This window comes from Rhododendron vialii, chromosome 11a (assembly GCF_030253575.1).
Source record: "Rhododendron vialii isolate Sample 1 chromosome 11a, ASM3025357v1".
Taxonomy (NCBI): domain Eukaryota; kingdom Viridiplantae; phylum Streptophyta; class Magnoliopsida; order Ericales; family Ericaceae; genus Rhododendron; species Rhododendron vialii.
The window spans coordinates 27,510,670-27,536,735 of record NC_080567.1 but is presented as its reverse complement, the minus strand read 5'-3'; the positions used below and the strand labels follow the sequence as shown (position 1 = coordinate 27,536,735).

General features: G+C 42.0%; 2 protein-coding genes across 6 annotated transcripts in view; both read left to right on the top strand.

Annotated features, from left to right (window-relative positions):
• The window catches only part of LOC131308723 (uncharacterized), a 56,803-nt gene that overhangs the window by 30,589 nt on the left and 148 nt on the right, over positions 1 to 26,066 (top strand). The gene's annotated exons all lie outside the window — the stretch shown is intronic.
• On the top strand, positions 547 to 26,066 carry LOC131308719 (ankyrin repeat-containing protein ITN1-like). 5 transcript variants are annotated; one of them, XM_058335710.1, is made up of 8 exons: positions 547 to 1,018; positions 2,557 to 2,679; positions 3,373 to 3,873; positions 14,436 to 14,594; positions 21,555 to 21,695; positions 21,801 to 21,857; positions 23,293 to 23,729; positions 25,188 to 26,066. In XM_058335710.1, exons 2-8 carry the CDS (start codon positions 2,619 to 2,621, stop codon positions 25,800 to 25,802), a joined length of 1,971 nt encoding a protein of 656 aa, XP_058191693.1. In that variant the 5' UTR covers positions 547 to 1,018; positions 2,557 to 2,618; the 3' UTR covers positions 25,803 to 26,066. The 5 variants fall into 5 exon arrangements, with proteins under 5 accessions (XP_058191693.1, XP_058191694.1, XP_058191696.1 ...); XM_058335711.1 differs by having other exon boundaries at positions 774 to 1,018; positions 3,388 to 3,873; XM_058335712.1 differs by lacking the exon at positions 547 to 1,018 and adding an exon at positions 1,157 to 2,134 and having other exon boundaries at positions 3,388 to 3,873.

The following is a 26,066-nucleotide window of genomic DNA, read 5'->3' as shown; positions in this document are numbered from 1 at the left end:
TGATATTCACATTTTTGTCTTTTAGCAAAAAAAAAAAACATATATTTTCAACACTAAAATCCAAAAATGGAAGTATTGGTAAAGTTTTTTCATAATTCATAAGGTCCCAACGAATGCTGAAAAAACTCTTACGGATATCATATTTAATTAATTTTTTACAAGAATTCATAGAAATTTTTTTAAAAAATAACTTGCGGTTTGAAGAATTTTTTTAGGACCTGAATCATTATGAAAAAACTTTACTATATATCGAATTGAGCTACAATAAATTTTTTTTCCGAGGAACCAATAAATCTTTGTGGTACTCGAAAATGGACTCCACATAAAATAATTTATCAGTAATAAAAAAATGAATATTTGCTCATTGATCTATAATTTTTTCAGAATTCGTAGGGAATATACGAATGTTGAAAAAACCCTTATGTACATTAGATTGAGTTAATTTCTTATAAGTACTCATAAAAAAATACTTTAAAAATAATTTGCGGATTGAATTATTTTTTGGGATCCGACACAAAATCATCAAATCATCAAATGGTGTGGTGTGAACAACAGCCAAAGACTCGAAGGAGGAGGAAAGGCATGAGATGGTCCTTCCGTTTTTCTGAAACGCCGACGCACAGCCCCCCGGGTCCCTCAAAAGTCAAAAGCCAAAAAGCTACGTGCATACGTGCACAGCGTGCTGTTCGCAGCAGCTGTGCACGGATTCATTTTTCTTTCGCATCGGATCGCACAAAGAAGATCGGAGCCGCTCAAGAATACTTCAGGTGTCCAGACAAAAAGTGAAATAAAGCACCGATGTGTCTAAATCAACAAATTACGGTGTCACGGACCGGCTCTAACCCTAAAACCCCAATAGATCATTTCCATGATGAGTGTCGGAGGTTGATAATTCCGGCCAAAAGGACGGACGGACGGACCACATTCGAAGATCGAAGATTCCGGCCAACAATTCGGCGTCTCGGACATGCGACGTTCGGACTCCGTTTGGATGCTTTGCTACACAAAGCCTACGACTGTAAGTATCTCTCGGCATGTATATATGTCTGTATATATATGTGTATGTGTGTGTATGCATCAATGCATGGAGAATTATACTTCCTCCGTCCCGTCTCAATTTGCTTGGACTTATACGGAATCTAAATTTTAAGGAGTCAATGATAAGACACTTGAATTGTGTTTACTTTCTCAATTTGCCCCTCTCTGGTCTAGGATATTTGGCTCTCTTTGGAACTCAGGAAAATGAAGGAAAGGAAAGAAAAATTAAAAAAAATTCTCTTCTTTTATTTGGTTGGAAAAGAAAGAGAGGAAAAAAATATAAGTTTCAAGTTTAGTGAATATTAAATTTTCTTTCTCATTTTCATTCTCTTTCTCTTTTCCTTTCTTTAAGTTTTCCTTTCTTTAAGTTCCAAAGGGAAGTTCCAAAGGGAGAGGAAACAACAAAAGCACAAAAGAGTATTATTGTATTGATTTCTTTGTTGACTTTTCAAAATGGGAAAAAAAACAAAAATGGGAGTGTCTTTTTTTTTTGGTACTTAAAAGGGAGTGTCTTGGGAAAAGAAGAGAGTGACAAAATTATTGTGGTTGATTTTTACACTCATTTTTTTATAATTGCATCCTTTTTTATTTTTTAGTGAAAAAGATTGCACATAAAAATGCACTATAAGACAAGAAAAATGGTGCGATTATTTCTTTTTTTTTTTGGTACTTAAAAGGGAGTGTCTTGGGAAAAGAAGAGAGCGCCAAAATTATTAGGGTTGATTTTTACACTCCTTTTTTTATAATTGCATCCTTTTTTGTTTTTTAGTGAAAAAGATTCCACATAAAAATGCACTATAAGACAATAATTTCCTCCTCTCTTTTTCTTTCTCTCTTTCTTCTTTTTCTTTCTTTGTTTTTTTTGACTCAGCTACATCATGCCTCCAAGTTACCCATATGGATATAAAAAGAGAAAAAAAAGAAGCAAAAAGTAAAAGCATTAGTTCAATCTTTCAGAGGAGCTGTTGATAAGTTCTTTTCCTCATATAAAAACAAGCAGAAAGCTCTGTTGAAGTCTTGGAAGATGAAGAATCTGAAAATTTGGAGAATTATGGATATGAAAATTTTGGTGAATGAAGAAGATCATGAAGATTTGGTGAGTGAAGAAGCCAATCATTGTAAGGATAAGAATCGTAATGGGAATACGAGTGGTGGAAATCAAAATGAAGATTTGAAACATAGCCAAGTTATCACTTTCCGAATTATCTGAACTGGTTTTGGTTTCTATCTTGAAGCCTGAAAGGCTAAAGCCTTGAACGTCATCCTACATAGTGTTGCACTCTAGTTGTTCGTTTCTTTTCTTTTCTTTTTGGTGAACCTGATACGAAAGTTGCACTATCATTGTTACAAGAATGGAGGGTAAGGCATAATTTATCCTTTTATCTTTTCTCTCTTTTGTTATTCTTTTTACTTTCTTGAACCTGACTAACTAACTAACTATACATATGTGTACGGTACTTCAAACTCATATTGCCATAACTCCTAAAGAGAAATGAGTAGTCGTGACATTTTGTGCAGACTCAACATCAGCTAGCCCTACCTCAAGACAAGAGCAGTAGTTGTGCACTCAAGTACTGATCATGGCTTCTTCATCAAATACGCAGGAGAATGCGGCTGCCACCAGCCGCTCGACACAACCAGGTAACCTAGATAGTTATAAACTTATAATGAAAATCAAGCATTCAAGTTGGTTTGTGAATAACATTAAAAGAGAAGGAGAGGAATACAAGTTTGAGATTTTGAATTCCACCTCCTTGACTTTTCATTTTACTTCCGCCATCACTAGAAAAATATGCAAGTACCTGTCAACTATGGGATGTCAGTCACATTTTTATTTTTTTATTTTTGTATCGGTCAGGGAAAGTGGAAGCTGCAAATAGCAGCCGTAAGGCTTGAGCCCAAGCATCACGGGCTAATAAGGGAGCACCTCAGTCACAGTGATTGTATTAAGATCCATAAGGGTTACAAATCACAAGGTGTTATGACCTGTAGTGAGCAAGTGGCCCGGTGCAAGTGGAAAAGCACCAGACCCCTAGGGTCAGCCAGCTCACTGACCAGAGGTTGAGCCTTGGGAGCCCCTTCTCCATCCCCCTCTCCTTCCATGCAAAAAAAAAAAAACAACTGTAGTTGAGTGGAAACCTTCTCTAAGGGTTCGTTTTTATTTGTTTGAGGCTTAAAAATGTTTTTCATTTCTTTTTTTAGCATAGTAGAAGAGCTAGATTTAGGAGGGGCCTATCTTTGAGTGAAAATTTAAATCCCAAGCATTTCAGCTTCATCTGCTTATGCTTAAGGCTGGCCCTGACATTAATTATATTTGGTCATCAATCCATGCAGTGGACAACTTGGCAGTTACGGATCAGAGCTGGAGATACATACCACTTGTCAAAGCTGTACTTGGAGGGAACTGGGAGAGAGCTAAAAGATTCTTTGACCAAGATCAAGGTGCACTCACAGCCTGGGTAACCGAATTCAGGGAGACAGCTTTGCATATAGCAGTTGGCACAGGAAAAGAAATTCAATTTGTGGAGAAGTTGGTGGAGCTGATGCCGGTGGAGGCGCTGGCGCTGACCGACAACCAAGGCCAAACCGCGCTTCATGCTGCTGCACGGGTCGGCAACACTAAGGCTGCAGAGGTCTTGGTGCAGAAACACCCGCCGCTGCTTTATATTCGTCAGAATGTTGGTTGGTTGCCAATCCACCAGGCTGCTGTAAATGCCCAGAGGGAGACCCTTGCATATTTGTTGACCGTCACTAAGGATGATCCAGTGTCTTTGCCCTTCTCCAACGATTCTGGTCTTGACTTGATCATCTTTGTTATATCATCCAATTTTTATGGTGAGTAACAAGTTAAATTAATTTCCTCATTAATTGGCCTTCATATTTGATATGCCAAATTTAGCTATTTGATTTATCCATTGGACCATTGCAATCCAGTATTTGGTGTAAAGAGAAGGCTGGGACTGAATCATGTTAACCTAACATAATACCATTGCTTTTTTGTACAAAGTCGGCCAAAGCCAATACTAATCTTCAACTCCATGCCAGAGCCTTCAAATCTAGCAGTTGTTCTACGCTTGCCGCTGGTTCCTCCATGATCATTAACTCCCTTGCTCTGTAGCCTACATGTCATGTTAGATAGCCCCCACAACTATTGGCCTGCCTTGAAACATGTTGCAAATTGTAAACCCGATTATGTCCAAACAAAACGGCGAATGTTCTCACTGATGTTGAAATCCGGGTGTCTATCAGTGCAGTGTCTATCCCAAGCCACTTTTAATCTGCAAATTGCTTAGAGTTTAGCCGTTATCGCTGTTGTCCAGTCCGCCTTTTTTGTATAAGCCATCACCCACTGCCGTCACTGTCTCTACGCTTGCACAGCCTGGATTTCCGAACTATGACTCATCCACATTCTTTTTTACGCCATCCGTTATTCGTCCTTGCACTTTAGGAAAATTGGTTAGCAGCCTATCATGACGAGCCAACCAAGCAAGATGCCTCCAATGCCTCAGACCCTCTCCCTTTCAAATACCTCTCAATGCCCTTTAATTCCTACCAGCCTCTTCATTCTGAATGGTATTCTACGCTGATTTCACTGTTATCTGACCATCTCTCATATGCATTCGGATGATCCTGTCATGGTTATCTTCCCTAGGCACTAAAATGAAACTTTTCTTTTGATTCAACACCTGAGGAGGTAGATAATGCTTTAGCTCCTGCCTGTCCTGACCTTGACCTTCCCTCCAGTAATCTCCAGCTACCTTGCCAGTTTCTGTCACAGGAATGTCTCTGTCTGTTGGTTCTATGAGTGCCTCATTAGTAGCCCAACCAACAGTCTGACCAAAATTTGATATGTTGCCCTTTTCCCAACCTTCATCTACAACCTTCCTTAATTAACTGCCCTCCCTTGACCAAACTTCACCATGCATAAGACACATTTGACGACTTTGAGTGCTAAATATCACCCCCACCCCCGAGCGGCAGGTTCTTAAAGTATCTGCTACACACCTATTGAACCCAGAGATCATCATCATTTTGCTGCACATTTCATCCTGTTTTTGCAAGGTTTTGTATTTACACCCCTCATCTTGCGAAAGGCCAAGCCCTTGTCTCTTTGGTTTGCAAACTTTGTCCCAATCGGGCATCTGTAGTTTCTCTTTTCTCCTCCAAACCACCCAATAAATATCTCTTGTTGCACCTATCGATGCCATCACAGATAGGTTCTGGAAGTTTTAGCTGTCTGCCTGACATAATTTAGAATTGTGACATTGTGCATTTGAACCAAGGTCGTTCTTCCAGCAATGGACAGTTGTTTTACCTTATGTCCTGAGAGCTTTTGCCAAATCTTCTCTAAGATATAGTGGTAGGCCTCGTTTTTAACCTCCCATGCAATAAAGGTACCCCTAAGTGTTTGCCCCTATTGGTCGTTAAAAGAATGTTACACCTTACACTTAGAGCTCTGGCATGGCTACATGGGATATTAGACAAGACCCGATGTCCTGTAAACTAACCCTCTGACCTGATATGTTACAGAAATTAGTCCTCACGGATTTCATCTCTTCAGTTCGCTTTCTGAGTTGCTTTCCTGAAAATCCTCAGGTCATCAGCAAATAACAAATGGTTGATTCGTGGTCCCCCTCTTGCCGGTCGGAGGGGTCTCCATGTTAGATGATGGGTTTATTTGTATCTAGTATAATTATGTGTCTTATCATGTAATTAGTTTAAGTAGTTAGGACCATAGAGCAATTAATTGTACAGCGTGTATATAGATTTTACGTTAAATGAAATTAACCCTAATGGGATTTTTCCTCTCCAATTACGTTACCTCTCTAAATCAAACATGGTATCAGAGCACATCGATCTCCTTGGGCACCCATGTTCTGATGATATCGTTCCAGAACAGTGGATTTGAAGACCTTAGTTTCTTACATCTCTGTTGACCTCGCTGCCATCTCTCACCCGCTCTCGTTAACAGCCTTCAGATCTCAGCCGACGATCACCCAGCCTTCGTTAGCAACCTCCGATGTTCACCCAGTCCTCGTCGACTATTTTCAGACGCCGACGAGTCTTGTCGGCCCTCCGTGGACCATTCCGACGCTGTACGAGTCTGACCCAGATCTTCACTGCACTCGTTGGCATCAAATGACCTCGACCCACGCTGACCCAGTGTATATTGTGTATTTAGAGTTGCTATTCTGCTGTCCAGATGTCAGAGGATAAAAAACAGGCTTCCGATAGTGGCAAGGATGAGTTGAGTTGTGTAGGGACTCTAGATAACTCTCCACTGGATATTTGTCCCATCAAACTGGATGGCACAAATTATTTACTTTGGTCTCGTACTTTTACATTAGCTATTGAAGCTAAATGAATGTCCAAGTTCATTGAAAATCCTGTTACTGAGCCTACTATTGCTGTTGAACTCAAGACATTTAAATCTCATCGATCTTTAGTCATGACCTGGTTGTTTAATTCTATGAAGGCTGATATTCGTAGTCCTTTCTTGCTTCTTGACACTCCATATCAGATTTGGACTACTGCCAAACAAACTTATTCTTAGCAGGGCAATGATGCTCAGTGTTTTGAGTTGCGAAAGAGACTTCGTACTATGGATCAACACAATCGATTTGTTGCTGTTTACTTTGCCGATCTCAATGGGGCTTGACAGGAATTTGATTATTATCAGGGGTTTCAGGCAATCTGCACCGTTGATGCTGCTGCTTGGTTAAAGAGAATAGAGAAAGAGCGCGTGTATGACTTTCTTGCTGGTCTTGATGTGGAGTATGATCCAATTAGAGTGCAGGTGTTGGGTCGTGTTTCGTTTCCATCTTTGGGAGACGCCTATGCCATTGTTCAGCAGGAGGGGTGCTATGTTGCGAGCCCCTACGTCTGATCGTTCTGCCTTGGTTGCTATTTCGTAGGGACAGTTTGGGTCAGACAGTGAAAAAACTCAGTCTGGTACTAGCAATGGGACTATAGACTGTATGTCATTCCAGTGTGATCATTGCCACAACACTGGACATACCAAGGATTTCTGTTGGAAGTTACATGGTTGTCCTTCTCATGGACGAGGCAGTGGACGTAGAGGTCGAGGTCGTGGTCCCGGGCGTTCTCAGGCCCAGGCACATGTTTCAGAGTTTGCTACCTCGTCTAATTCTAGGTACAATACAGGAGTTCAGTCATCTTCTGATTCTATTAGTGGTTTCTCTTAGGAGGAGATGCAAGCTCTCAGGCGTCTTATGGCTCGGGCTGATTCTTCCTCTACTATAGCTTCCACTGCAGCTCCTACTGCATCCTATTTTGCTCATTCAGGTATTCCAGCTAGTGCATTTACTGCTTCCTTCGGTATCCCTTGAATTATTGATTTTGGTGCCTCAGATCATATGACAGGATGTTCCTCTGTTTTTTATTCTTATTCCCCTCATTCTGTTGAGGATAAGGTTCGAATTGCCGATGGATCATTCTCTGCTATTTCAGGAAAAGGTTCCGTTCGCTATTCTTCCTCTATCTCTCTCTCTCTTCAGTTCTCCATATTCTAAACTTTGCCACTAACCTTTTTTCAGTTAGAAGTTTTACCCTGCACATGGTGGTATCTATTATTTGGAGCATGCACCTCATTCATCTCGGCCATCTTTATCATGTGGACAAGCTCTACATGCAGATATGAGTTCCACTCTTTCTTTGTTACATCGGTGGCACCGTAGATTGAGTCATTCCTCTTTTGGGATATTAGAGAAACTGTTTCTTACTTTAGTTAAACATTGTCCTAGGGATCAATTTTTTTGTGAAGCTTGTGAATTTGGAAAACATAAACGCTCTTTTTATGCACCTATTAATAAACGAAGTGATTCTCCATTTATGGTAATCCATTCTGATGTTTGAGGTCTTTCTCCTATTACTTCTTTAAAGGGCTATCGATGGTTTATTACTTTTATTAATTGTTATTCTTGTGCCACATGGATGTATTTACTCCAGTCAAAAAAGAAGTATTTTTCTGTTTCCAATCTTTTCATAAGATGGTGTGTACTCAGTTTGATACAAATATTAAAATTCTTCGGAGTGATAATGAGATTGAGTATATTGATAAGATTTTTCGGGCATATCTAGCTGATAATGGTATTCTTTTTCAGACGACTTGAGTTGACACTCCACAACAAAATGGAGTCGCTGAACGCAAAAATCGTCATCTTGCTGAGGTCACTCGATCCCTTTTGTTCACTATGAATGTTCCCAAATACTTATGGGGAGAAGCTATTTTAATTGTCACGTATCTTATCAACCGTATGCCATCCAGTGTCCTCAATTTTAAAACACCCATTGAGTGTCTGCCGAGCAGTTGTCTAGTTACGACTCTTCCACCTAGGATGTTTGGTTGTGTGTGTTTTGTTCATGCCCCAAAACCTTCTGGGGGCAAGCTGCGACATAAAGCCCATAAGTGTATTTTTTTTGGGTACTCTCCTACCTAGAAAGGCTATAAGTGTTATGACCCTTATTCTAGGAAGATGTTTGTCTCTATGGATGTTACTTTTTGGAAAACAGAGGTTTTTTATTCTCCCTCCAAACCATCTATTCAGGGGGAGCATCAGCAGGAAGAAGAGATGTTTACCTTTTATAATCATAGTGAGGGGGAACAATTGTTCTATGATCATAGTGAGGGGGAAAAGGAAAACATTGGAGAGGAACCAATATCTGTTGAAAGGGAAACACATGATATTGGTGGTGACATTGAGGAACAACTACCTGCAAGATTGCAGGGAGCTAGCTTACAGAGGTATGCTAGACAGAAAAATAGACAGTCTTCATGTGCGTTACCACCTAGTCAATCACAATCACCCACTCCAGTTCCAGATTCCTCAGCTGACTCTTTTGGTGAGGATTCTTCTCTTATTGAACCCCCTCCTATGGATCCTAACAATCTTCCTATTGCTATTCGAAAAGGTGTTAGATCTTGTACTCAACATCCTATCTCAAAATTTGTCTTTTATGACCGTTTGTCTCCTTCGTACTATGCCTTTGTCTCTTCTCTTTCCTCTATATCTATTCCACAGAATTGGCAGAATGCATTCAGGTTACTTAAGTGGAAAGGAGCTATGGTAGAAGAGATGATAGCTTTGAAAAAAAATGGCACCTGGGATCTAGTGTCACTTCCAGAAGGGAAGAAGCCAGTGGGATACAAGTGGGTGTTCACTGTTAAGCAAAAGGCTGATGGTACAGTCGAAAGATACAAGGCAAGGCTTGTTGCCAGAGATTTTACTCAAACTTATGGTATCGACTATGAGGAGACGTTTGCTTCGGTAGCGAAGATGAATTCTGTGCAAGCTCTTCTCTTGTGTGCTGCCCACTTGAATTGGCCTCTTCAACAATTTGATGTGAAAAATGCATTCCTCCATGGTGATTTAGAGGAGGAAGTTTATATGGATATTCCACCGGGTTTCTCTTCTCCTGCAAGTAAGGGAAAAGTATGTAGATTGAATAAGGCACTTTATGGGCTGAAGCAGTCCCCTAGAGCCTGGTTTGGCAGGTTTTCTAAGGCTATGTTGAGTTTTGGTTACAAGTAGAGCCATGGGATCATACGATGTTCACCCGACAAAGTAATGGTAAGATTGCTGTCCTTATTGTTTATGCTGATGACATAATAATGACAGGCAATGATGTGAGTGAGATTCATAATCTTAAGTCTCGTCTAGCTCAAGAGTTCGAGATTAAGGACTTAGGATCATTAAGATATTTCCTTGGAATGGAAGTAGCGAGATGTGATAGAGGTATCTTTATTTCCCAACGCAAGTATATACTTGATCTTTTGGAAGAAATAGGTATGTTGGGCTGTAGACATGTAGATTCTCCTATTGAAGCAAATCATCGTCTTAGTGGAGATTTGGGGTAGCGTACTGATAAGGAGAGATATTAGCGACTTGTGGGTTGACTAATATACTTGGCCCACACTCGACTAGATGTCTTTTATGCAGTAGGTGTTGTTAGTCAGCTTATGCATGATCCTCGTACTTCACATCTAGATGCTGTTTATCGTATTCTGAGGTATCTGAAATCAGCTCCAGGAAAAGGAATTTTGTTCTCTAATCATGGCTATTTGCGATTGGAGGCATTCACTGATGCTGACTGGGCTGGTTCTGTGGATGATAGGCGCTCTACTTCTGGTTATTACACTTTTCTTGGGGGTAATTTGATTACCTGGCGAAGTAAGAAGCAATCGGTAGTTGCTAGGTCTAGCGCAGAAGCTGAATATAGAGCTGTGGCTCATGGTGTTTGCGAGCTCTTGTGGCTCCAAACTTTGTTATGTGATTTGGGATTTGCTAACAGTTTTCCGATGAAACTCTATTGCGATAATAAAGCTACCATCAACATTGCTCATAATCCCGTTCAACTTGATAGAACGAAGCACATAGAGATTGACCAACACTTCATCAAGGAAAAGTTGAACGAGGGTTTGATATGTATGCCGTTTGTGAGGTCTGGAGATCAGTTAGCTGATATATTCACAAAAGGGCTGGGTAGCAAGAGTTTTCATCCTATTGTGTTCAAGTTGGGCTTGATTGATATCTTTGCACCAATTTGAGGGGGAGTGTTAGATGATGGGTTTATTTGGATCTAGTATAATTATGTGTCTTATCATGTAATTAGTTTAAGTAGTTAGGACCATAGAGCAATTAATTGTACAATGTGTATATATACTTTACGTTAAATGAAATTAACCCTAATGGGATTTTTGCTCTCCAATTACATTACCTTTCTAAATCAAACACTCCACTTCATAGTCACCACTCTTCCCACTTTCTTGTCCCAGAGCCTACTTATAGAAAACAAAGTGATAGGGGGAGAGGAATCTCCTGCCTTAGCCCTCTGCCTTGTTTGAAGAACTCAGTTTGTCGTCTCCATTCCAAAGAAGTGTTAATTCAGCCCAAGAGACACAGTGCATGATCAATTCAACCCTAAGAGTCCGAAAACCATACCTTGTGGTACTTCTGGAGAAATTTTTAATCCCTTGATCATACACCATTTCCAAATCAATCTTCATTACCATTCCTCCCTTCTTCCTCTTCACCTTTCTCATGGTGGGGAGAAGCACTTGAGTAACTATATATTGTCCATTGTATTCCTCAAACTTGCCTAATTTGGGTTAAGCAATCTGCCTAATAACGGGTGAATTCTCTTGACAAGAATTTTTGAGATGACCCTAATCACCACATGACAAACTCACTAGCCGGAATTGTTTCAAGTTTTCTGGGTGATTTATGTTGCGAATCATGGTAATTAGCATATGATCACCCCTTTTGGTAACCGCCCTGACTACATAGGTGATTGAACTATCTTTATCGAAGTATCCTCCATGATGGGCCAGAATCTATGAATCTATGAAGCATAAACAGGCTTAAGTGGTCCTGTATCCTTGTCGGACATGATGGGGACACGTATGTGACATGCCATGTTGCGTGTCCAATTAATTTCCTTATTTAAGCAGGGGACTCGCCGTGGACACTCCGGGGACATGTATCTCTCAAGTTAGACATGGCGAGGATCAAATCATAAATTTAAAAACTTATTTCGGAGTTTAATTTCAATAGTAATAAGTAAGGATTGCCTGTCCATTCTCCAAAATTCGAGTTTTTTGGATTCCCTTCACCTTGACCCAGTAGGTTATCCCCTCCGGCTCCCATCGCCTTTTGTTTTCGAAGAAGCAAGCAATCTTCCAGTATGTGTCCATATTTGCCATAGTGAAAACAAATTGCATGGAGTCCCTCTTACACAACTGAAAATGAAATATTGTTTGCCATTACTCTCGAAACTAAGCTCTGGATAGATCAACCTCCACATGAATCTGTGCATATTCCCCTTGAGCCTTTGTTTCCAAAATCCTATCGGGTGTCACTGCATTCCCTACAAGCTACAAGCTTTCCAACCTGTACCAACATCTCCTCATAAAAAGGTAGCCTGGGAAACCTGACCTAGATCATTGTTATCGATAGACCATCCTTGGGGTTTGAAATTTGGGCACCGTTTTCGGATTGTAAGGTAATACCCTAGAATCACTAGGGCCCCTTCGAGAGCACCTGAAGATAATCCTCTTTGCAATTCAACCAAAGCATAGAGTAGCCCTCTCCTAGCCCAACCATCTCCTTGGCCAGCCAATTGCCAAAGCTCGTTGCATCCTCTAGTGAAGCACCATATGCCCACTTGACCGTCCAAACAGTTTCACGATTAACGCCTTTCTCGATCGCACACGCGGTCTTTTTAGTTTTTACTTGGACCCTATGGCTCTCAGCCATGGGGGAACAATCTCCACCATGTGACATAACATATGGGAGAGAGAACTGATCTGTATTACTGAATATTGGGAGTAAATGGTTACAATGCTAACACGAGCTTAAATAGAGAACCTAGAAATCTATACCTAAAATAGAATATTACAAAGAGATATGATTACGATATTATCACGATACGATTCTATGCCTAAAATAGAAAATGCAACGAGATCACGATACATATACATTCACAACCCCCTCAAATGCATGATGCGAGCCCGGAGAGCATTGAGAGTTCGCCAAGGAGGTAACGAAACCGAGCAGTGGTGTGCGTCTTGGGGAAGAAGTCAGCCAACTCCAAACCAAATAGTGAAAATAGAAGCTGAAACTTTTCCAAACAGAGCCGCTACGAACCGGATAGGGCTGGAAAGTTTCCCAATAGTACCAAACTCTACAGAAAACCTGCAAGTGCTGCTGATAACAGATCATGAACAGATGGCTGTTGTGTGATGTGAGAGAAGATAGAATGGATGGGAGGAGGAGAAGATGCAAACAGTGTCGAATAAAGCATAAGAGTGCCAAACAGTCTAGAAGCCGAACAGATATCAAATGCTGAACAGATGCAAATATCATAACAGATGCCAAACAGATGCAGATGCAGAGTAAATGAACGAACAAGTTTTAGATGCTAAATAAATGCAGAGTAGAGGAAAAACAGATTCAAAAGATGCAGATTCCGATGATGTTCGAGAAGAAAGAGAGAGTGCCTTACAGATTTCAGATGCAAAACCAAGAAAACAAAGCCAGAAATAAGAGACAGAACTACAGAGATGCGAAATCAGAGACTAAGTACGGAGATTGAAGAGGAAGGAGAGAGAAACTTTGCATAACAGAACGCAGATGAACAATGCTACGATGAACAGTGCGCGATGACCAACACCCGCGATGAATAGTACATGTGATGAACAGTGCGTGATGAACAGATTCAGAAGAGAGAGAGAGAGAGACTGAACAAAGAGAAGAGAAGAGGAAGGTCAATACCAGAAAACACTGGTGGCAGATCTAATACCATATGACAAAACAGATGAGTGATTGATGGACAGTGGCGAGGCATATGCTGCCCGCCGGAAAGCGAATATCCCATAGGCCTAGATCTTAGGCTCTGATACCATTTGACACAACATATGGGAGAGAGAACTGATCTGCATTACTGAATATTGAGAGTAAATGGTTACAATGCTAACACAAGCTTAAATAGAGAAAACCTAGAAAGCTATACCTAAAATAAAAGATTACAAAGAGATATGATTATGACATTATCATGAAACGATTCTATGCCTAAAATAGAAGATATGACAAGATCACGATACATATAAATTCACACACCCCTACTCTTGTACAGTATCATCTTAGACTCAGCATACCACCTATCGTTTTTCGTCCAAACAGCGCCTTCTTGGGCGAAGGTTTTGGCGGGTTCTCCACTAATCCCAAATGGACTAAAAAAACTTCCAAAGGGAGGAAAACCCCTGCAAAATTCCCATGACAAAACCTGGAGATACTTTTTACTTGGCTTAGTCCCACATCTTAATCGATGTCAAAACATACAAAGGGTATATAAGACTTACGAGACATAATTTCAGGAAGTGTTAGACCCAAGCAATATTTCCACTCCCCTCCAGTCCCTGGACATACCCACCAGATTTGTCAAAAAAAAGAGGAAGAAAAACAATGGTGATTGGAACATTGATTTGCAAATGATTTATCAATGGAAAGGAAACTGATATGGAAATTAAGGGATAAATAATATAGCAAAGATTTTTTTGGTGAAAACGATGTATTAGTCACATTTTTTTTCTATTATAGACGAGTAGACGACATTAAGGGGTGTTAGGGTTTGAAATAAAAGACCACAGAAGGTCATAACTTTCTATATCAGAATTATGTAAAAGATATTTGTTTCTATAGCATTATCCCTTTGGAAAATTTATGCCCTCTTGAAGGGACTTTTGTTTTAGAATAATGTTTTAAAGTCAAATCATTTTGCATTATTGTGCATTGATTGTTTTATACAAATTTCTATTTCTGTTGGTTTGATTAACCATTTCTAATGAATTTTCTTTTTCTTTTCCTTCAAACAAACAGATATAGCTTTTAATTTGGTTGATCGCTATCCTCATTTAGCTACATTGTGGTCCGGCAATAGTAGTGCTTTCTCAAGTGCTTTGGCAAGGATAGCTAAAACTGAGTCTGCATTCTTAAGTGGGAGTAGCCTCAACTTTTGGCAACGCATGATCTACTCTTGTAAGTTAATTTCTACTTCTTCTTTTAGTCAAGTGAAGTACACCTTAGTAAAACTTGCGTACTTTAATGCAAAATGTGTTTTATTAATCAGCACAAGATATTTGTCATAGAGAATTGTACGAAACTGGTCCTTTATCCCATGTTACATGGACTCTTCAGTTTAGGGCGTCTTACCCGTGTCGCGTCGACACGGTAACCTCTGGTCGAACACAACAAAGTTCCAGCAAATAAGAAGATTAACAGCAATCAACAGTAGAAAGGATGATTAACTATGAGACGAACATATCATCATTAACTAATGGCAACTAATAAAAGAAAATTAGTGGCATTTTGGAACTGTAAACTTCGATACAATTGATTAATCATGTAATGGGAAAATTTGATGACCTATAAATTACATTTTGACACTACACCTGTCATATCTCCGTACCTATGTCCATGACCTATTTTTTAGGTATCCTACAATCAGGGGAAATTTTGAGTCCAATGTCTAGACAGGTTTCGATTCTTACACCTGTACAAGGGTCCCAATAAAATAACTTTTATCTATGAAAGAAAGTCCAACAGCACATGTAGTGGCCCGAGATTCACGGGCTCAGACAGCGGCCGAGCCTATCAGCTTGGCTAGGTCCGGGCACGTAGCAAACCTCCCGGACCAAGAAAACCGTTTGGACCCAGGGAATGCTTCGGATACAGGGAATGCTTCGGATACGTCATCCTAGGGGCTGCTCATATCACCCTGCCCGGGGCCTTACTGTCTGTGAGGCTCAGGTGGCAACCGTTCGGACATCTTCCGAGCCACTTGGGATTCGACCTGAAGCATCTCGTTGGGTGCACCTAACCGCTTTGCTACATACATCACATTGACGTAGGCCGAGGCGGTTACAACACATGGTGAGAGTCATCATTGCACCCCAACGGGAATCACGCACAACAACCTTATCCGATGCGTCATTCATGACGTCACTCGAGACGGTTACTGAGCATGCTCTCCACATGCTTGCTTGGAGACCAAACAAGGTAGACCCTATACAAGCAAAAAGGGGAAACCCTAGAGAGGTATGTCATTCCACCCAAACACACTGCCCTCTTCTGCTGTCCTTACTGACTTAATCATCGGAGGGTCACTGGGGCTGCCACTAGCCTATGTGTGACTTAGTGCAGGTCAGGAGGCGGAGCTACCAAGCGACAAAAGTTCTGACCCTAATCCACTGATCTATACTCCACTGATCTAAACTGTAACCCCCACAATTGGCGACTTTGCTGGGACTAGTCGCCCAGTCATTCTCACACCCTTCGTCTCTCAACTCTCCCCTTGTTCTTAGTCGCTATTTACGGTGGAAATCCAAGAACCAGAGGTGAGCAGCCCAGGTGTGGGTGACGGCCCGCGCAACAGAGGCACTGGTGGAACCTCCACCAGACGAGACAAACAGCACATGTACATCACCACACATTCGATCGGTGCCGCAGTTGCCATGTCGTCTCCGGACACCGGACCCAACAATGAGCTCCAAGTCTATGTTCGCCACTTGGAGTAGAAGATCAACATCCTCATGAAGAGGGTCGATAATGGCAAGACTGTCAGGGAGGAGTTGACTGAAATCAAACAACTCCTTCACCTCTCGCTCCGATGGGAGCCGGGGGAAGAGAAGCCGAGACAGCCCGTCGCGTAACGATGCGCACGATGGCCAAGAAGGACGCTTCCCGGGGACGTCAGCCAAAGACTGCACCGCTCCTCCTCTGGATGACAGTCGAGAGCAACTCGGAAGTATTTCTGCCTCGACAACCCATTTGGTTCACCCGAGTTAGGGTCCAAAGCCTACCCCGACCCGTCGAGCCAAAGGTGATCCAAGCAAGAAGCTCCTCGAGCCAAAAAGGGCCAGGTTCGTCGAGATCCAAACCAAGAAGTACCATGAACGCCTCGAGAAGGAAAGAGACGGCGACCGTCAGAGTGGCAGCCACGAACAGGGCAGACGATAGCGGAGCCCCGTCAAGGCTGCTAGTGAGTCGAGGAACGAGGAAGGTGCCTTTCGAGGTTTGCCAAACCCAGCGTGATAACCACAGAAAAGGATGGCAACTGAGACCGACGCAAGCGCTCTCCCCTAAAACCCTAGGGCACTCTGCCGAGATCTCGGGGCTATCCCAAACATGGCCCCCACACCTCAAGGAAGCGCGCCGCGATGGATTGCACAAACGGTTATGGCCGTTCGGCCCGGCCATATCGCGATGTACGTCTTGAAAGGCTCACCACCTTTCCATTCACTAAGGAGATTGACTTGGTATGTCTGCCTTAGGGTTTCTCTCAACCTAAGTTTGCCAAATACTGCGGTAAATCCAAGGCGTACACCCATCTCGTTCAGTACAAACACATGTCCCTTTTCACCCAAAATGATGCCTTATTATGCAAAGTTTTCCCCGCCAGTCTCGGTAATCTAAGCTAGTTTAACCAGCTTAATGTGCGATCGATCTCCTACTTCGACAACTTGTGCGAGGCGTTCATGGCACACTTCGTCACAAGTAACAAACACGATAAGGAGATCGAATCACTCCTAGCATTTTGAAAGCGTAGCAACAAGACGCTTTAGCAGTACGTAGGGCGCTATTGGGAACTCTTTAACGAAATCGAAGGGTGTGACCTGGTCATCTCGGCAAGAGGCTTTAAACAAGGGCTAGGTACTGAAGACGAACAGGTGTACGATGACTAGGATTGAGGAATAGTGCCAACTCCTTGAGTCGAACGCAGAGCAGGGCATGGTGAAGTGCTCAACGGCCAAAACGTTGTTGTTTCGGTCCCCAGCGCTCCGCTCGGACACACCTCAATGCTGAAGAAGCAGGTATACAACATCAAAACCATCTCTAAGAAGGGCCCGAAGCCTTCTGACATCGCGGCCGGAAAAAACTATTTTTAATATCCTAATTTACAAGATTGTCAACCAGATCAAGGACCGTCCTTCATTTCATTCCCAACCCAGAAAATGGGAATGGAGAACGGGAGGGTCAAGAGCCCAATTGTTCGCTGCACGTACCAAAATGAGCAAGGCCATTTCACAACTGCTTGCAAGCCCTTCAAGGCCTACCTGAAGCAGTTGATCAGATCGTTCAGATGTCCCGCGGTAACCAACTGCTCCAGGTAGTCCTTGAAGGGCTTGCAAGCGGTCGTGAAATGGCCCTGCTCGTTGTGGTACGTGTAGCGAACAATTGGGCACTTACCCTCTCGTTCTCCGTTCCCATTTTCTGGGTTGGGAATGAAATGAAGGGACATTCCTTAATCTGGTCAATAATCTGGTAGATCAAGATATTGAAAACAGTTTTCTCGGCCGTGAAGTCAGCAGGCTTCAGGCCCTTCTTAGAGATGGGTTTCATGTTGTTTACCTGCTTCTTCAGCGTTGAGGTGTGTTCGAGTGGAGCACTGGCTACTGGAACAACGCTTTTGGCCGTCGAGCACTTCACCATGCCCTGCTTAGCCTTCAACTCGAGGAGTTGGCACCATTCCTCAATCCTGGTCATTAGTTAATTTAGTTCTTCCATGGACTTTGGTTTGTGCCGAGCCAGATCCTTGTTCATCTTCGGTGCCTTGCCCTTGTTTGAAGCCTCTTACCGAGATGACGCGGTCACACCCCTCGATTTCGCTAAAGAGTTCCCAATAACGCCCTACATACTGCTGAAACGTCTGGTTGCTACGCTTTCGCAGTGCTAGGAGCAAGTTGATCTCTTTCTCGTGTTTGTGACAAAGAGCGCCATGAATGCCTCGCACAAGTCATCAAAGCAGGAGATCGATCGCATCTCAAGCTGGTTGAACCAAGTGAGGCCCAGATTATCGAGACTGGGAAACTTTGCATAACAGGGCATCATTTTGGGTGAAAAGGGACACGATGTGTTTGTACTGAACGAGATGGGTGTACGCCTCAGATTTACCGCCATATTTGACAAACTTAGGGTGAAAGAAACCCTAAGGCGGACATACTGAGTCAATCTCCTTAATGAATGAAGATGTGGTGTGTTTTTCAAGACATGCGTCGCGATGTGGCCGGGCTAAATGGTCATAGCCGTCCGTCGCGGCGCGCTTCCTTGAGGTGAGGGACCCGTCTTTGGGATAGCCCCGAGACTTCTACAGAGTGCCCTGGGGTTTTAAAAGAGAGCGCTTGCGTTGGTCTCGATTGCCATCTTTTTCCGTGGTTATCGTGCTAGGTTTGGCGGACCTCGGAGGGCACCTTCCTTGGCTCACTGACAGCTTTGACAGGGCTCTGTTGTCGTCTGCCCTTTCCATGGCTGCCGCTTCGACGGTCGCCGTCTCTTTCCTTCTCGAGGCATTCATGGTACTTCTTGGTTTGGATCTCGACGAGCTTGGCCCCTTCTGGCTTGAGGAGCTTCTTGCCTAGCCTTTGGCTTGACGGGTCGAGTCAAGGCAAAAATACTTTCGAGTCGCTCTTGGATTGGTTTCTGTTTTAGATCCTCCCTGGAGCGGCGCTGGGGGACGGGCCGGACGGCCATCCCCGCCGATTGACTGTCATCCAGAGGAGGCACGTTGCGGTCTTTGGCTAATGTCCTCGGGAAGCATCCTTCTGGGCCATCGTGCCCATTGTTACGCAATAGGCTATCTCGGCTTATCTTCCCCCGGCTCGCACTGGAGGGAGAGCTGGAGGAGAGGTGAAGGAGTCGTTTGCTTTCAGCCAACTCCTCCTTGACAGTTTTGTCATTCTCGACCCTCTTTGTGAGGAGGTCGATCTTCTGCTCCAAGTGGCGGACATAGACCTGGAGCTTGTTGCAAGGCTCGGTGTCCGGAGACATGGCAAGCGCGGCGCCGATTGGATGTGTGGCGACGGACATGTGTTGTTTGTCTTGTCTAGTGGAGATTCTACCTGTGCCTTCGTTGTGCGGGCCATCACTAACACCTGGGCCGCTCACCTCTAGTTCTTGGATTTCCACCGTAAATAGCAACTGAGAACAATGGGAGAGCTGAGAGACGAAGGGTGTGAGAACGACTGTGGGCTACTGGTCCCAACAAAGTCGCCAATATTGGGCGTTACAGTTTGGATTACTAGCTTAGCGTCAAAACTCTCTGGTTCGTCACTTGGTAGCCTGTCACCTGACATGCACAAAGTCACACGTAGGCTAGTGGCAGCCCGGTTAAGTTAGTAGATAGCTGAAGATGACAGTGTGTTTTGGTGGAATGACATACCTCTCTAGGGAGCTTAGCGTCAAAACTCTCTGGTTCGTCACTTGGTAGCCTGTCACCTGACATGCACAAAGTCACACGTAGGCTAGTGGCAGCCCGATTAAGTTAGTAGATAGCTGAAGATGACAGTGTGTTTTGGTGGAATGACATACCTCTCTAGGGTTTCCCCTCTTTGCTTGTATGGGGTCTGCCTTGCTTGGTCTCCAAGCAAGCACGTGGAGAGCACGCTCCGCAACCGCCTTGGGTGATGTCATGAATGACGCATCGGATAAGGTTGTTACGTGTGATTCCCGTTGGGGTGCAATGATGACTCTCACCATGTGTTGTAACCGCCTCGGCCTACGTCAACGTGACGTATGTAGCAAAGCGGTTAGGTACACCCGACGAGACGCTTCAAGTCGTATCCTAGGTGGCTCGGAAGATGTCTAAACGGTTGCCACCTGAGCCTCACAGACAGTAAGGCCCCGGGCAAGGTGATCTGAGCAGCCCTTAGGATTACGTATCCGAAGGATTTGCTCGGTCCAAATGGTTCTCTTGGTTCGAGCAGTTCGCTACGTGCCCGGACCTCACCAAGCCGATCGGCTAGGCCCCTGCCCGAGCCCGTGAATCTCAGGCCACTACAACACATATACATCAACTTACTAACAAAAGCCATGTCAATCACCCAAAGTGGAATACAACTATCAGCAAAAGAGCTCGCCTTTACAATAGGGTCGGGATAATCGAACTTGGCCTTTGGCCAAGATTGACTCTCTAACCTTTCTATTGGAACTTGGAAGTGTACATGAGTGATCAATTAGGTGGTTGTTAAAATGTGCATATTCTATGGGGCCGGTATTTTTCTTTGTGTCTACCAAAGCATATTACTCAAAATCAATCTGCAATAAGTGGAGAAGCCGCCCACGCTCATATACTAGTATTGGAGGTATTATTTAACTGATGTGGACAAGCTTTTAACACACTCCCCGCACGTGCAACTCCTGACTTGCACATGGTGAGGTAAACAACGGATCAATACCATGACAATCACCATTAAACAAGTTGCACTTTTGGCACAAGCAAAGGAGTATCAACCACAAACGAAACATATTCTTGCACCAAACCTTCCAATGCCTAGCTCTCCATGTTAAAGCATCCAACTCAACACCAATTGCTTAAGCGATGTGGAACAAACTCTTAACAGCGTCTAATATAAAGAAATTTCTATCAAGATCAATAGGTCAAGGACCATATGTTGTAAAGGCTGGGAATGGTCTAATTGATCCTCTAGGTATTGTTAAGAAGGAAAAAGAACAGCGAAAGTTCTTACATTTTCCTAAAACTAGAAAAGTGGTAGCGATAAATTAACTTAGCATTGCTAGTGTTTGTTTTCTTTTTATATTTTTCTTTTTTTAAATTTATATCAAAATTATTGAAAGCAAAATGGAACATGTTTGGTAACTCTTTTTGTTGCCACAAAAGTGGCAATAATTTCCAAACAAAGATTTGGAAATAAACAAAAAAAAGTCATCACTTGTTTTGACGAGTTTTTGTTCTCTTCATACTCCACTGTTGCAAGCTCTTCTGTAAGTTGTGATACACGTTCATGGAAAGGGGACATTTCAATTGTTATCGAAACAACTGTGTACCAACCTCTTTCCTACATTCTTGTTTCCTTTGCAGGAAAAAGAAAAAGAGAATCATTATTTTTTCTCTTAAAAAAAATGGATAACGTTACAAAATGCTTAACTTTTTTTGTGTGTGGAAAATACAAAACATTAATCTTACAAATGTTTTCCTTGAAGATGTTCCTGTGAAGTTGGAGAAGTGCTCTAAAGAACACAATATAGGTGACGTTGAGAGTCCACCTATTAACATCTCTCAAGCGACACAGGTCCACAAGGACAACCGGGCTCAATCTTTCGGGGAAGACAACTCCACTTCTGGTCTGTTGTTAACAATTTCTTAAACTAGCAATTCCTAATTCAAATGCATTAGTGATTAAATCTGACATTGTCCTTCCATATGGCGACAAATTCAATCGGTTCAAGGGCGTACAGTGAGCCAAAAATTGCAGGCTATGCTTTGGAAAGTCTTGGAATTATCAGGTAAATGGTCTAGAAGAGCCTGTTCATTGATAAAAATGCACACATATTGTGACTTCGCTTTTAGTGAAAAATTCACTTTGTATCCACAAACTGTCCCGCTTGTGTCACCTTACCCTTTAACAATCATCAATTTAAACAGTTAATTAACACCTTAAACAATCAACATTTATTCACTTTACCAGTACTTTTTTGTCACTTTAACTATCAATTTAAACGACTGATATCTGAAACAATCGATCAACATTAACTTGCTTCATCTGAAATCTTTAATGGGAATACTTCTGTTCCTAAAAGAATAGGGCTTTTGGGTTTTTAAGATTTATTGCTTTGATTTGTGAAATGGAAGTGATTTGCCATCAAAATTTGGTTTTTCATTAGAGACCATATAAGGTAGGATTTGGTTTCAGGGCTTTAATACACCCCCCCACAACACACAACCCCCACCCCCCCCCCCCCAAAAAAAAAAAAATGTGGACCTTTATTTCGAAATATGGTTCAATCACGGCCGTTAGATCAAAATCAGATATTAAAAGTATGGTGATTTTGTGAGTTTCCTGCAAAAGTAAAAATTTATTTTCCTTAAACATATTTGCGACCGACCATACTTACTGTGGGGCATTGATGCCCCAAAACCACCATGAGGCATCACAATGGGACACAGCTATTAATAAAAGCAAAGAAGATGCAGTGCACTTTGAACGTGCATAATGCTGAGATGAATTTGATCGGAGACGGTCAGTATCCATCCCCCCCTTCTCTAATGGCCCTTGCACTATCACCCATGGATGCTTCATTTGGTGTTCCTCCAAAAATTTTAACCTCATTAAAAATGTGGGACAAACTGCATCACTATTAATGGTCAAGTGTTAATTGTTACAAGCAATGTTCTGAATACCGTACCGGTCAAGGTACCGGTTTTTCTACTGGTACGGTACGTACCGGTACCGGTCAAATACCGGGTACCGTTTCGGATTGATCGCTATTAGTGTTATTTTCCTACTTAAAAAAAATTTATAGTATAATATACACTTTTTTAAAATAAAAAAAATAAAAATTCCGGTATTTGTCCGGTACCGTCCGGTATTTGCCCGGTACCGTCCGGTATTGTCCGGTACTTGAAAAAAAATATAAATTTAAAAGTAGTCCGGTACTGTCCGGTACCAACCGGTACTGCCGGTACCGGCCGGTATTTGAGCCGGAACGAAATTAGAGGTGTAGGGTACCGGATTTGGTAAAAAACGGTACGTACCGGCCGGTACGAACGGTATTAATAACATTGGTTACAAGTATAATTGATTGTTCATGGGGTAAAGTGATGCTAGAGTACCGGTAGTTTGACACGAGTAAAGTGACAGGTTTCCTCCATTTTATTTTTTCTAAAAATTTTGCAGTTGTCCAGAATGACTTCTTTTTTTTTTTTTTGCGATTGCAATAGTTCCTCAGATCAAACACATTCGAGAGCGAAAGCTGGTTCATCTCCAAGCGCTTCAACTAGTCAATTCCTTGTGTGAGAAAATCAAAAGTTTAAACGACATAGACGCTTACCATACAATTGCCAAGACTGCTATCATGATTGCAGCAAAGACAGGGATTCCCGAGGTCGTAGAGGAGATTGCTGAATGGTTTCCCAGTTTAATCTGGAAAAGAGACTCGGAAAATCGTAATGTATTTCATCAGGCAATTATATACCGTCACGAAAATATTTTCAACCTCATATATCAGATGAGTGACCACAAATATTTTGCCACCAATTTCCTGGACAAATTTGGGGACAGTATGCTGCATGTGGCTGGACAACTCGCACCTCCAAACAAACTCAATCTTGTTCCTGGTGCAGCTCTGCAAATGCAACGTGAGTTACAATGGCTTAAGGTAAGTATTACGTACATGCCTTTATATCATACGTGAGTTACAATGGCCTATTATGGTGATTCTATCCATTATTTTGTAGGTATCTAGATGTAAATCATCCTTAAGAAAAGTTCAGATCGATGAAAAATCTTAGCCAAGTCTGAAAAAAGATGATGAGCATGACTTTGAAAATAGACCTGTTTTTTTCCCCGACATAAAGGTGGCGAAATAATGTAGCTACAATAGTCGGATCATTATTTTCATAAATCATCTCCACACTTGGGCCAGCAAAATGACGAGACCAGATCATCGAATCAAAGCCTGTGGTGGGCGTAAGGCCCAAGATTCGATGAGAGAAGCTCTTCTCATTGTTTATTAATTACCAAAGACACATGATCTCTTCACTCCAAATCCCTACTCCTATCCTGATGCACTTCCGATTGCATGATTGTCTCTAGAGATCGTGCATTTGATATTGCCCCCAAATACTAAGGTTGGGAGTATTTTAAGATGGAGTATGTGTAATATGGCTATCAAAATTCTGGTTTAGATTGTAGAATCTTAACATCAATATGACCTATGTTTAGGCCTACTGCTCCAAAGCACCCTAGGATAAAAAAATCTCTAGAATTTAAAGTGAGTGAAATTTTATCACAAAATCATGTAGAATCTTATTTTTGAAGCACCTAAAAAAATTATGTAAAATCACACTCTGCTTCCGATCTCAATTCCAATTCCAATTCCACAAACACCTTTTAGTCTGTATTTTTTGTAAACATGTTTGTGTATTCTTTTCTGACTTCAAGCAGAAGTTCCGAAACAGTTGGCTCTTTCATTTCCAAGGGCACAACTCCTCATCATATTCCTTCAAGAGATAATGCACCAAATTACCAATAATGGCAATTCATTCGGGTCGTCAAACTATTGATTCAAGTGACTTACTAACTAATTAACCGTCTAACAACCTAAAGTGTGAACACACTCACAAAAAAAACCACCTAGTGATCCAAGTCCATGGGAATCTTTGTAATATATGGTTCAATGGAAGTCAATCCAGTTAGAATCTACATTATTCATAGAACTCAATACATTTTGGGTAGGATTTTTGCTTATATCGCACTTCTGATATCTTTTTAGTTAATTGGAAGATAGGATTATACTATGGATTTGTAGTTTCTCTTTAATTGTTGTAATAATTCAATGACGTTCATGATGATATAGATGATTTCGAATACAATGAAAGTAGAATCTAACAAATCTCCATCAGATTTTACGCTCAAATGATCCAATAGCAAATCTCAATTTTAACAACCTTGATATCATGTTCAATATCAAATCCTAGTACATGCGAAAACAATTATTTTAGTTCCACACAAAAGTAGGGTAAATTCCAGGTGAAGCAAAATCAAAAATTTATTGTTGTAAGGTTGTACCTTATTGAAGACACAAGTCTAACTTAGGACTATGTGTATCATACAGGAAGTGGAGAAGTTCTTATACCCCGGCTATAGAGAGATGAAGAATGCGAAAGAAGAAACTCCTGCAATGGTGTTTACTAGAGAACACAAGGACTTGGTAGTTGCGGGAGAGAAATGGATGAAAGACACTGCAAACTCATGCACAATTGCGGCGGCGCTCATAGCCACTGTGGTATTCGCAGCTGCAATCACTGTTCCGGGTGGCAACAATGGCGACAATGGCCTCCCAATTTTCTCCAAACGAAAAGCGTTCATCGTCTTTGCCGTCTCAGACGCTCTCTCTCTCTTCACGTCCGCCACTTCTCTGCTGATGTTCTTGTCGATCCTCACTTCGCGCTACGCAGAGGGCGACTTTCTCTATGCTCTACCCAAGAGATTGATTATTGGCCTTGTTACCTTGTTCCTGTCTATAACAGCCATGATGGTGGCGTTTAGTTTCACACTCTATCTTGTGTTTGGACAAAAGAAGGCGTGGACACTAATTCCAGGGGCTACATTAGCATGTCTACCCGTCACTTCTTTTGTGTCCTTACAATTTCCCCTCCTTGTGGATGTTATCTCTTCAACATATGGCCCCGGGATTTTTGGCAAACAGAGTAATCGACCCTTCTATTAGTGTGATCACCAACAAGGTGAAGAAGAAGTCCAAGCACGCCAGGTTTGTAGTCTAATGGTGTTGGGTATGTGCTATTAGGGGTTTATTTGTTTGGAGCTTGCTTGTTGGAGTATTTCCTTTGGATGGTTTTGATGTTCAATGTTAGTGCTATTTAGGGCTTTTATATACACATAGGTATATATACATATATATTCCTGTATATGTACATCTTATTTGATGCTTATGTCGTTTATCTGATGGCATCATATAGCTTTGCTGTCCAAA

Coding starts and splice junctions, on each gene's coding strand:
- LOC131308719 (XM_058335710.1), top strand. CDS start 2,619: ATGGCTTCTTCATCAAATACGCAGGAGAATGCGGCTGCCACCAGCCGC. Junction 14,595..21,554: donor GCAACGCATGATCTACTCTT/GTAAGTTAATTT, acceptor TTTTCCTTGAAG/ATGTTCCTGTGAAGTTGGAG. Junction 21,696..21,800: donor GGAAGACAACTCCACTTCTG/GTCTGTTGTTAA, acceptor AATCGGTTCAAG/GGCGTACAGTGAGCCAAAAA.